This window comes from Neofelis nebulosa, chromosome 4 (assembly GCF_028018385.1).
Source record: "Neofelis nebulosa isolate mNeoNeb1 chromosome 4, mNeoNeb1.pri, whole genome shotgun sequence".
Taxonomy (NCBI): Eukaryota; Metazoa; Chordata; class Mammalia; order Carnivora; family Felidae; genus Neofelis; species Neofelis nebulosa.
In genome coordinates, this window is record NC_080785.1 from 58,212,051 (window position 1) to 58,225,702 (window position 13,652).

The window sequence follows — 13,652 nt, forward strand, 5'->3', positions numbered from 1 at the left end:
ACAATCTCCATATCCTTCTTACTAGTCTCCCTAAACTGCCACGATTCTAACGGGAGAACATTAGCTGGGTAGTATGTCAGATGGGACCTGAAGGTTTCAGGACCTTGAGGAAGATTTAAAATCATACCTTTGAGGCAGCAGCTTCTTTATTCTTTGCAAAACAAGACCTAATGAGGGCCACCCATCAGAATGCAGTAGGTCCATTCACTACACAGAGTTGCCACTGATAACCTACATCACCATATTTGACCCTCATAATAATGCAATGAGAGAGGCCCAACTGTCCCCATTTTAAAGATGAAGAAACTGTGGCTAAGATAAGTCAAATAACTGTAAGATAGAGTTTACATTGCTGATTTCTCTGACTCTAGAGCTCGGTGGAAAGACATACACCCTAAAGCCATAAAACCACTCAAGCAAGGTTCCGCGTTATTTAGGTAGCAGTACTTCAGAATCTCTTGAAAGCCCTCTGTAATCTGGGTGATTCCTGTAGGAGTATGTTGACAGTCATATTTCTGGGCCAAGGACCTATGATATTCTTCATTGTATTCTTTGGTTGGCTCTGCAGCCTTTAACAATGGCCTCCTCCCTTCTCCCATGTGATACAATATGCCTCTTCTTTGAATGTATATATTCATTTCATGTTAGATGTTCTGCTGAAATCCTGAGACTTTTGAAATGGAGCTGGGATGGATTTATGATGACAATGTGTGGGTAAACCCACATGCTTTCTCTCTTTTGTTCAACACTAAGAGGAACACATGAATGACAGCCCACTCCCTTGGGATCACTTGTAGGTTATAATGCCCACACCTTAGCTTTTTTAGTCATGGTGAGATGAAAAAGAAATAGAGAAGCTATAGGGAGGACCTTCAGATTCCAAGTAAAACCATGGATATGATGAATGAATACTGTGACCGATATTCCATATGGAAAGAAGGCGTGAACTATTAATGAAGCAGCTGGAAGAGACAAGGGGCATGCCATGTACATTAATGCTCTACCATAACCCCCCTCCCAGTATGATCAACTGCTTTCTGACAGCCTTGACCTTACATGTACAATTTCTAGTCACTCTTCATCTTCACAAAAATATCCCTTTGTTATTTATGTGCCACTGATGAGAATAAGTATAGGAACATATCTGTTGTGGCTGTGCTGCATCTTACGATTCTAAGGATTCTTATTTAAGGTACTGGTGGACTCAAGGATTTCCCAATAATATACGAATTACTTTGGGTTATGTGGTCAATCAAAGAATCTCAGAGTCCTTATTGCTATTCATAGTAATCGGCTGGTCAGTCCCACCAAGACTGAATTAGAGATATAGCCAAGTAAGACCATCTCAGTATTTTCCTACTACTTCATTTAATCTGGTGAACACGCTATGGAAAGTATATTTCATAATATTCTAATCCTTGTAAGTACTGGACAGTGCATGTTAGAGCCCTGTTTCTTCCAAGACAGCTTAATAAAATTAACTCTAACTCCATAGGTGTGTAAAATGAGATTCTATCTTACTCATCCCATAGTGGTTTGGTCCAGTGGCAGAGGTTTTTCAGTATTTTAGTTCAAATTACAATGCTGTGTATAGGTGCATAATTTTCACCCCAAATTAATGATGCCTGAGAGCATGGATAATACCTTACAGGAAGTACAATAAAAAAAGAAAAGGCTTTCAGCAAAAGAAATAATTGTGCTTTATTATGGCTAGGATTATTCTCATTTGGGAAATGAGTGTTGATAATCATACGAGGTCGAAATTATGGTAAGTTGTGTGTGCGCAGTACTGTGGTCAATAGCTTGGGAATCAGGAGATCTCTACTTCGCCACCTACTAATTGTGTGACTTGAACAAGTTACTCCCTTCTCTGAACCTCAGTTTCCTTTTCTGTAGAGTATAAAGCCCAAGTTACACCTTTAGTAACAAGACTTCTGGGAATGCTGTGAAGATTAAGACATGAGGTAGGTTATCAGTGGAAGCTCCATATAAAGACAGTGAATCAGTCCAGTTCTACAAGAACCAATAAATAGGTATGTTTTAAAGGGTTCTCTATGGCCCTGCTGGAGAGGTCAGGGCATCTCATCTAATAGATAATCACCTCATCAAGTCAACCTTCTGTACACTATTAGGTTGAAAGTTAAGGGTTATAATTTTACTTAGATGGTTAGAGTACAGCTGTAAACAACTTAGCTGAATTTTTTTGTTGATTCATCCCATTTAATACTGAAGATATTAACAGTATCAGCAACAGAAATTTAATAGTAAACATAGCCCTGGAATTTGGACTCCAAAGTTTGTGCTCCTTGTGCTGTATACACATAGCACACAACTGGCAATGAACAAATAGAGAAGTCATCATCCTTTGCTTCATTCACTAACCTAATGGGATCAATAAATCAGTTATCTTGACTCTCACAGCTCAGATATACATCAGCAGGGACCAGCTGGAGACAACTGAGGACACAATACAATAGTGTCCATTAAAGAAGCAGCTAAAATGCACATGAAAAACCACTGGGAAATATAATACAAATGTCAGGGCATTTTCAATATACTTGAAAATGGCAGGTGTTAGACTATTGTATCTAATTTGCAGCTGCACAATATGGGAAACTATGTCCAAATAATGTTCCCAGGGACTGGGAACCCCTAAGCACATAATGCTGCTAAGATCTGGAGCCATCCAGATGTCTCACAGCCACAGACTGGATAATTGTGCCCCTACCTTCAAGATCCTCCAAGGTCAGATCTTAAGAGAGATTTCAGGAACTACAGGGTTGCCTGTAATTGAACTTGCCCCCACCTCCACCACCACACTTAAATCCAGGAGTCAAAAAAGTAGGCCCTGAACTCTGTGTGTTCAGGACAGAACCCTATCCCAAGATGGTCACATCTTCATAGGTAGGAGTGAAGATGGGGACCCAGAAACTCTGAGCAGTCTTGACAAGCCTACCCTCATGCTTCCTGTTATCCCTCCTTAATTTAGTCACCACAAGAAGCGAGGACTCCCAGGTCATGTCACCCAGAAATGCTGATCTCCAAAAGGTAACACTTTCCATTAACCACCAGCTCTGTCCCCAAGCCCCACCAGATTCCATACTGTCTTCTTTCCTTGCTTTCTTTTCTGCAGAATATTCATCATTACACACACATATCTGAACTAATGCATATTTGCTTATCTGTCTCCCCCACCAGGATAGAATTTTTTTGTTTTACTCATTGCTGTACTTATAGTTTCTTAGCATATAGTAAGCCCTCAGTATACATTTATTGTGTAAACAAGTGAATAAGTGAGTGAATAAATTCTGCCCGAAGCTGTGAGTATATTACATCTAAAGGCCAATTCGTTTTGTGTGTTTGACTTCTTTCTTCTTTACTTGCTTTTAATGGAATAGTGAGCTGATGCTAGAGAGTGCATTCACTTGCTAGCTCTCAAAATGAAGATTTGATGCCTCTAAGAAACCTGAGACAGGAAAGCTGTCTTGCATAAATCTTTCATTAGAAAAATGACTTTGGATTTTGTTCCATTAAGAGACCAGATATTTTGCCTTCAGTCCATATCATCATGGACTCTCAGGTCTTTCTCATAAAGTTGATGAACAGCAATAGAGGAAGCTTAACACAGTGTACAAACGATAAGCCTAATAAGGGATATGATTGAGACCTGATAAGAAAATAAAAATTTTTAAATAAGAATATGAGGCTAGAGTTGCTCCATACTTAGCACATAGGAGGCTCTCAAAACCTTTTTTTTTTTTTTAATTTTTTTTTTTTTTAATTTTTTTTTCAACATTTTTTTTTTTATTTTATTTTTGGGACAGAGAGAGACAGAGCATGAACGGGGGAGGGGCAGAGAGAGAGGGAGACACAGAATCAGAAACAGGCTCCAGGCTCCGAGCCATCAGCCCAGAGCCTGACGCGGGGCTCGAACTCACGGACCGCGAGATCGTGACCTGGCTGAAGTCGGACGCTTAACCGACTGCGCCACCCAGGCGCCCCAAAACCTATTTTTTTAATGGAAAAATGAATAGATGTTGACATGTCTGAAAGAGGGGCAATAGGTTAATTAAAAAGTCATCTATTTAGTAGCTAAGAATTTCAATACTTTTAGGCTTTGTTTTTATTTCTTTGAATGGCCACACTTCAAAATGGTACAGGATTATTTTAAAGGATATCTACATGTGCCCATAGTAAACATTAATTAGAGGCCATATAAATCATATTAGTTAGAATATAGTAACAAAATAAATTAACCAAATGATTTTGGGTGTATATCATTCTCAAATGTATTAGTGTTTTAACAGTCTTCATTAAAAAATGATTCAATGTATGCTTTGTTTATAAGATACTGCTTACTCTTTCAAGTTCTTAATTTTACTTATTATTCTATATCTTAAGAGAAGATGTTGTACAGTAATAATGATGTTGCTTGCCTATGAGTCAGGAGCTATGGGTTCCACCCAGGACTGTGGAATGGTTAAGTCCTAGGGACTCTGCCATGAACTGATTGCTATGGCTCATGCATTCAGCAAACTAATTTATTTAAGTTTTGGAATTTGAAATATATTATATGAAAATTTAGAAATTATGCTTTACTAAACTTTCTGTCAAAATACTTAACAAAGAAAAATCCAATAGGCTGTATCAATATTCTGCATTGGACATTAGTTTGTTATAGAGATTAATATCGGGATCAGGATCCAGGGTAGAGATGTGACAAATAAAAATATTAATGAAGTTTTTTCACATCAAAATGAAAAGGTGAGATGGGCCAGGATTTAGGTCTATTTTAAGCTGCACAACATAGAAGCTGACCAAAGATTCCTTTTTTTCTAAGTACTATTTCGTTTGTCAACTCTAAGTGTTCATCTGACCTCAGGCCTTATGTTTTCTTGACAATAGAAGTGGTAACCAATTTATGATTGTATATTTGAATTTATTCAAGTATGTTTTAATTTCTCAGAGCTTTTGTTTCACAGAACCATAAATTTCTTGAATTAGAAGCTTAATGTTCACCAAACCCATTTACCTTTAGGAATAGCATAATCTAAGTTTCAATTTCTTTAGAGAAAATTATTACAGACAAGAGAAAGATTATAGAACAAGAAATTGCAGAAATTGGTATGTTTTCTTCTTCTCTGCTATTGACAGTACTTTGGTTGACAGTGTTGCTCATACAGTTTTTTATAGTTGTGGTCCCAAGAATGTAAAAAACACATGTGTAAGGCTTTGATGATGGCATTTTTAAGCTATCTCATGTTGACAACAGAAGAATTTTAATAGCTTTGTTATATACATGTGTACTTTAAATAGGAAAATGAAATTGGAACTTGAAAATGCATCCTGTTGTGCTTAGCCATAAAGTCAAAGCAATAGAAAGAATTTAATCACAAATGAGAGGCTACAGCGAAGTGAACTGAGGAGGAACTTAAGGTTTTCATTTCTAATTGTCCTCTTTCCTGCCATGAACACCAGATACTTAAAGATTATATGCCATTTTACATTTTGTAGTAAACACGGAGTAACATATAGATGTTTATCTCTGTAGGGAATGCCGTCTACTTCCCTGTAACTATTATTGAGTATATGCAATTAGCATACTCTATGCAATACTGGAAACATCCTTTGTTATTTAGAAGGCATCTCCTAGCTTGCATAATATTTTGCCCCACACCTAGAGCAACATGATCTTTTTGTGGAATCCATAACATGAACCAAAATTCTGAAACAATTTCATTAGGGCAGCTTATCAGTGTTACTTTTTCCAGGTGCTGAGTGGTATTCCTGCTAGTATCATTTGCATCCAGTTTAAAACTAACGAAAATCCAAATGGGAAAGGGGAGATGGGAAAAAGAGAAATCCCAAATCTTAGTGGGTCCTCTTATTATGCTGGAGGGAAGAGGGCTGTGATGCCTCTCTGATAGCGGCAGCGGAGGAAATGAAGCACTGATTGCAAGCTACATTTGAGCTGAACATTAATACAAGGGAAATCAACATAATCCTGATTACCGCATGTGAGAAACAGATGCCACCGCCAACTCTGCAGATGTAAGTGCCCGCTTAGGACAACTGGATGGGAACAGCACATAATGTGTGCACTTATGATAAGGAACATATAAATTTTGGCATAAACATTAGGTGTTGTTGTTGCTTAAGGGAAAAAAATTCCCTCCTAATCAGCAATAGCTTGATGCAATTTTTAATAATATGGTGTGTTATTATGACCTAAACAATTAATGTCTGGACGTGTAGCCCTACCTCATACGCATAACCACCCCCCATACACATGCACATACTCATACAAATATATTCATTCCTAATTGTTCTTGAAAATTTATTTACCTTATGACTACTTAAATAGTTTCAACATCACTCTTCTTTCTTTTCTGTTCTGGAAGCCCCCTCCATTGTGTTTCTACAGCACAACATTTGTCCAAATCAGCCCAATGAACAGGCTATGAGCAAATGAGAAAAGTGGCCTTGTCTCATCAGTAACTACATTCCTGCACCTTATCTAATTACTGGCAAAAAGTGATTTTTCCTACCCTTTACTCTTCATATGATAGCATTTGTTATGTCTTCTAAAATACTGATTGTGTTTCTAAGAAGACCACTCTGAAGAGCAGGATAAAAATATATTAGTCTAGTATTTCTGTTACGTTGAATTTAACGATCTGTCTATAGATTTGGTCAGAAAATAAATAATTTCCTGATATTATAACACAATAAAGAAAGTCAGAGAGGTCCTTTAAAAGACTTGCACTAGATTTTTTTTTTACTGTTATTGGGGAAGAACCAATGTAATGTAATAAATGGATAAAATGATATAAAGATACAAATGTAGTATCAAATTGACAATTTGATACTTTTGAACGTATGTACATATATAATACTTATGTATACGTAAATATTATATATCAGGGGGAAGAGCTTAGATTATAAATATGACAGAATGAAAGAGAATTTGAGACATTGCATCCAAACCTGCCTCCTATAGAGCAAGTATAGTTAGAACATAAATGAAACGTATGCTGAAAACCTCAGGGCAATGGAAATGAGCCTTAAATTACCTCCCCACAACCACCTAATCCTTCTCCCCATCTCCCCCTCTCCAAATCACACAAATGACATCTCTAACCTCCACAGTGTGTCAGATTTAGGAGTTATCAAATAGAATATGGGCAGAGTAAAAGTTTGTAATAAAAATCCAGCTTTGTGTTCACAGATTGACTGAGTTGCTGCCGGAGAAGGTGCCTTGATAAAACCTCATTTTTGGCACATCTTTGACCAGTTAGGCGGGCCCAGATTCTGCCCATGCTCAGCAATTCCTCATTCCTCCTAGGAAATTGTTCTGCCTCTTCCACAGCTCCTCCTCCTCCAATCAAGGGTCTGACACTGCCCATTGACCACGTTTATTTTTCTGCCTTTTGGCACCAGGAGCCTGTCTGTTGTAGGATAAAAGTGGAATTCTCTGCTGTCTGCAGGGCTTTCCCCAGGGAACAGAGCATGAAACCCAAACTTATATATAAAATCATATCCTGTTTGCAAACATCATATTCCCTTTGCTTCTCACTAATCTGGTCCTGTAAACCCCAGCACAGCTTGAGAGCCCATTCCTCATCTAAACAAATGCCATAAGCCCCTTTATACTTTTACAACCATGTCAAAAAATAATATTGCCTGCCAATAGTGATGTGATTGGAGTTGCCTCCTCCGAGCCATAAAAGAAGTGCAGAGTCTGTTATCAATTTCTCTAAGTGTATCATGGGAATTATGGGTCGATTCAGTTCCAAGTTATAAATGACAACTCAAAAGCCGCAGAAGTGTTTGAAGTTGGGAGCTGATGACGACATTATCATAAAAGCCTGCTCGTCCTTGCTTTTGTGGTTTTTTTGTGGCCTATCAAGTGAAGAGGGAAAAATAAAGCTGAGAAATGATTTCAAGATTTCTTCACACAGCAGCAGGTCAGATGGCTAGAAAAATGATCACTATTTTTAGTGATATACCCTTAGGAGTGAGAACTAAAGTGGTCCTGCACTGGGTTTTATTTTCAGAGTCCCTTAATTATTTATGCCATTATACAATGACCAAGTCCTGCGATTTGGTAAAATGCTCTCTGCAACTGATGCATTTTCTGCAGTGCAATCACATATTAATGAGAAATGAGTCATGCCCTAGTAACTAACAAAATGAGAACCAAACACAAAGAAATTAGAAACCCTTGAGATTGTTGCTCAAAGTGTAATTCTGGAAAACATACCTGAAAGAAACTTAAGTACCATTTGCCCTTTGAGCAACTTAGCCAACACTGTCAAATTTTCATATGCAGAGTATACTTATCATGATGAGCACTGGGTAATGTACTGAATTGCTGAATCACTATATTGTACACCTAAATCTAATAAAATACTGTATCCTAACTATACTGGAATTTTAAAAACTTTAAAAAAGTATTATATACAATTTTAGGGGCAAATTTAATAAGAAGTAGGGATTTTCTGATTTCACAACATCCCAGGTATTCTCCTCAAAATCCAGTCAATCCATTAGCCTTCAGCAGGTATATATTAAAGCCATCTAGTAGCAAGTATATATTCCAGGAACTAGAGTTTCCTTTAATAATTGGGGAGCATTAAGTATTTTAGGATTCAAACTAATGGGTCCATCTTAGATGATCTGAACTAGAAGAGTGCCTTAAGACAGGGCAATTTCAGTGGCTTCCAAGTTCTCTGGGAAGAGAGCTTATGAAGTTGGACCACTCTCGGTTCATAATCGGTATCTTTGTATACTCTGTATGTCTAGAACTGTCCCAAAGGTAAAAATTTAGACTGGTAGAAACACAAAGGATTCAGAATTTCTCTTAGGACTTGTATCAAAACCCAAAATCTGAGGGGTTAAGGAGGTTTCTGAATGCCTCAGAACACAATTTGGTTTCTGGAAGAAAAAAAAGCCAAATCAAACTAGTTTTTTTTTTTGTTTTTTTTTTTTTAATGTTTATTCATTTTTTAGAGGAGAGAGACAGAGACAGAGTGTGAGAAGGGGAGGGGCAGAGAATGAGGGAGACACAGAACCTGAAGCAGGCTCCAGGCTTTGAGCTGCCAGCACAGAGCCTGACGCGGGGCCCAAACCCACAGACTGTGAAATCATGACCTCAGCAGAAGGCGGACACTCAACCAACTGAGCCAACCAGGCGTCCCAAACTAGTTCTTTACAGTTTCAACATGGACAAGCTTGTGCATGCACATGCATGCATAACACACACGTTCACACTCACCAGTGTGAACCTTCAGAAGACCAATAGGCCAATCTAATAAAGAGAAGGGCCTCTCTCCAGCCCTCTTCAATACTGATGAAGTCAAACTAATCCAGTCTTCCTCCTCCCCTCTGTCTGCCAAAGCTACATTTACCTACCACCACTGCTGTCACCAAGGATTAAGACAGTGTTTGGAAACATTATGAAGGACTTATTTTATGACACTCACTTTGCTTTATGTTGGACATACAGGGACAAAAGCAGCAGTGACCCTTCATTCCTTGGGCACTTAGAGTTTACTAGAACAGTTCGAGCTAAAAAATAAGAAGCTACCTTGGTATGAGTTTAAGCAGTTTGAATAGAGATGCTTTGTGTTCAAGGGATAATATAGTATAGGCACAACCCAAGTCAGACTTGGGAGGTGGATCCTAAGGAGCTGTCCTCATTTCAGCTCTGTGTCATGTATTAAATGTAAAGGAGTGGGAGTTTGATGACCATCACTCTTTTAACAGCTTTGATTTCCTATCATTGAATCTTCTAAGTAGCCATTAGCTTTGTTTCATTCTTTGCCTCATTTTCAGGTACTCAGCCATTCTATTAAAATGGGCACTTGGGATGTTAAAAAATAATGACAAAGCCAATGCCATCCGTTGTCAATGAAACCTAATTTAAAAGTCAGTTTATCCTCTGTTTTCTAGAATAATTTTGCAAGTTCCTGGCTTCACAGTGGGTTTGCTAAAAGTAAGGAGGGTTTAATGTAGGATAGTGATTATACTGAGCTCAAGGTCAAAAAGTGAAGCTCACTGGTGAGCTGCCACAAAAGGAACATTACATCAGCCACAGTGCTGCAATGCTAGGCTCCAGGGACTAGCCTACTGAAGACAAACGGCATGGAAAGAACAAATAAGCTCTTTTAGAACTCCTGCACATGGACACGCACATCAACCTCATACTTTTAGACTTTTACCCGTTACTGTGTGACTTCAGGAAAATAAGGTCATTTCTCTGAGCCTTCAGTTTCTCATCTGCAAAATGGTATTAATAACTATTTTACAAAACTGGTATAAACCTGGTATAATGTTAGCAAACTATAAATTCCAAGCAGATTTTGGTTCTTGTAGCTGCCATTTATATTTCTGAAGAGGGTAGAATCATAGGTGAAGAAACAGAAAGATTATCCTTGTTAAATCTAGAGTCACTAAAATGAAAGAAATAACTGAAAATATGTACGATTTCCCTGTATAAAATTTAGTGATCGTAAAATATTGCCTAAAATATGACACACACAGTTCTTTCCCTTCAATGTCCAAGAAACTTAATTGACTTAAATTCCTCAGTCCTTGAAACCTGATCTAGAAATATTTCTAAGTCCTAATATGACTTAGTACTTAGTTCTACAAGATGACAACTTGTTACTGGTAAGGGTTAACTGTAAATAGATTGCAGGTTAAAGGATATGTTCTAACCATCCACCAAAACGTAGCGCGTTTTCTTCGTATATTTAAACAAATTTGTCCTTGAAATGTGGTATAAATATGCTGGGTCAAAAAAGGCTTTGTTAATTATTGAAGACAAAAATGGCCCCAGGGTTCACAAATAAAGTGTGCCACAATGCAAAGCACTTTGTGAAGTCTATGCCATTTTCACCAGGAATATTAGGCATTTGCGTACTCAGTATGAGTCTCTTGAAAATTGAATTCTGCTGCAAAACAGTTGAATCCTTTTGTGTTACCTTTTTTCCAGCTACATAAGTCTAGCAAAGTTGGCTTTGTGGATATGCTATCTGTGCAGTCACACAGAACTGTAGATTTAAAAGGCCCCACACTTGGATTAATTCACTGTTGTCACCATCTTGAAATTCTTAGTAAGTTTTGCACACAGGGATATGCATTTTCATTTGGAATTGAGCCCTATAAATTCTGTAGCCAGTCCTGAAGTTTATGATAACTTTTACTGAGAAATGGCTTTACCCATAACCACAATGATAAATCAAAGGATTTTTTTTGGTAGTTTATGTTATTTAAAAGCAGCAAACAAACTCATACTTACCCCAAGTCCACCACAAGGTAATGAAGAAAAGAACTTTTGAGAGGCGTCACCTACACATTAAGAAGACATGAAAAAATATATAAATTGGGAATACAATTATAATTTTAAAAATTTAATAACACATGATATGTCACATAGTATTTATCACTTGATTCAGAAGAAAAGTAATCAAATTTTAGATATGCAAGAACTCAAAGCAAATGAATATAATTATTATTACATGTAGAGTCTACTGCCCTATGTGAAAACACACACCTATGAAATTTGAGTCTCCAGATTGTTTTGGCTAGCCTACACATCAATTAATATATCTTAATATGTTTTTTATTTATAGTTTACTTAAAATAACACACTTCTGAGTGTATCCCTCTAAAGTGATGTCTTAAGCCAAAGTTTCTGAAATACACTGTCCTTTTCTTAAAAAGTTTAAATATTAAAACATCTATTCAAATACACAGACTTATTAATTTTTACTTCAGATATAACTAACACAAAGTACACTTGTCTTAAGTATAAGCCTCTTCAAAATACAAATTTTTAAAAATAAAAACACTATAAAAAGGATAACCTTGGGGCTTCCGGGTGGCTCAGTTGGTAAGCATCCGACTACAGCTCACAGTTTGTGAGTTCGAGCCCTGCATCAGACTCCGTGCATACAGCTCAGAGCCTGGAGCCTCCTTTGGATTCTGTATCTCCCTCTCTCTCTTTCCCTGCTCCTGCTCGTGCTCTGTCAGTCTCTCTCTCTCTCTCTCTCTCTCTCTCTCTCTCTCTCTCAAAAATAAATAAATATTAAAAATTTATTTAAAAGTAAAAAGGATAACCTTTTGGGGAAATCTATACAATATAAACACATATATATCTTCTTTAAAATATATACCAAAATCTTACCTGTGATTGTCTCTTGGAATTGGTACTTCATGGAATTTTTAATCATTTTGTTCACCTGAATTTTTATTTTCTACATTATCTAGTACATTAATAGAGAAAACAAAAATATTTACTCCCTAAACCTCCTTGCAAAGTAATTAAAGGAAAAGGCAATGGTCATTTCTGTATCATAGTCCAATGGCTCTAAAGTGACTCAGGTCAAAGATGTACTGATCACATGTGAAATTAAAATATATAATATTGTATATTTTAATGTCTGAACTTTTCATTCCACAGTCAGTAAAAAGGGGTAATATTACAATGTACTAAATGTACTAAAGAAAATTTAAAGTAATTTTTAAAAATTATTAAACTCCAAGAGAATAAATGATAAGCTGCTTAAAGAGAATTTTTATTTAGTAATGTTTATAATAATACAAAACAACCAAATAATCAATAATTTAAATTTAGTAATGTGTAAAAAATTTTTAATTCACTGAACTGACTGGGTTTATTTTTTAATAATATTATATTGCCTTATTCATGGACTCAGATCTGGCTAGCCACAAGCTAATGAAAACTGGTACTAAGAACGACAGGAATATTAATGCAAAGGAAAACCTTACACTAAAAATGATTGGAGAAAGTGTTTTTAAAGTGTCACCTTACACAGTCTAGAGTACTTAAATAGACAAATGGTGCCCATTTTCAAATCTAATCATTTTATAAGCTATAGATGTCTTTCAAGATACAAAGACTGATAGGTCTAGTTATAATGAACTTTTATTTAAATCCTTCCTCCTAAGTCCAGAACATAACTATTAAAAAAGTAGTATTACTTTAAATCAGAAAATCATACAAGTGAATGAATTTCAATTAAATATGCATGCACATTGACAGACAGCTCCCACCTGCCAATCTGTGGGGTGGGGGGCGGGAAGGGGGGGCTGGGGGAGAAAGAAGGATATATACAGTGAAAGAAAGGGATAAAGAGAGGGAAGGTATCTTGAGGGTTATAAACTTCTATATGTTTGTACATGGCAGCTTCAGTCTGGTCTTGAAGATAGAAGTAAAAAGCCACAAAAATTTAAATTTCATACACACACAAAAAAGGATGAAAGGTTAAACTTTTTTAAAAAAAAAAGAGATTATTCACTTAGAATTTGAATTAAGGAAAACAAGTTAAGTTTCTGGATTCACAAGAAAAACTAAGGTACTTCAAAGTGTCATCAAAGTTGATTTTAGTGCTTGACATTAGATCTAACAATGCAACATCCCTGTTTATCTTTCTTTACTCATGTAGCTGGCACAAAATATTGAAATTGCTTCACTGATCCCTGAGAGGTGTCTATGGAATTCCTCATGTGTATCTAAAACTAACTCTAAAATCATCAATTGTATGAATATTATCTCACATTAAATACTAAAAACTAATAATATGTGGCCAATTTATTTACATTAAAACCATAAAAACTACCAA

General features: G+C 36.6%; 1 protein-coding gene across 11 annotated transcripts in view; it reads right to left on the minus strand.

Annotated features, from left to right (window-relative positions):
- The window catches only part of HDAC9 (histone deacetylase 9), a 938,649-nt gene that overhangs the window by 252,053 nt on the left and 672,944 nt on the right, over positions 1-13,652 (minus strand). For all 11 annotated transcript variants that reach the window (XR_009260421.1, XM_058724883.1, XM_058724881.1 and 8 more), the window contains one exon: positions 11,306-11,355. Coding sequence is in view for 10 of the 11 variants with exons in the window: in XM_058724883.1 (XP_058580866.1) it covers positions 11,306-11,355 (50 nt within the window). In the remaining variant the exon portion in view is untranslated. The remainder of the gene's footprint in view (positions 1-11,305; positions 11,356-13,652) is intronic.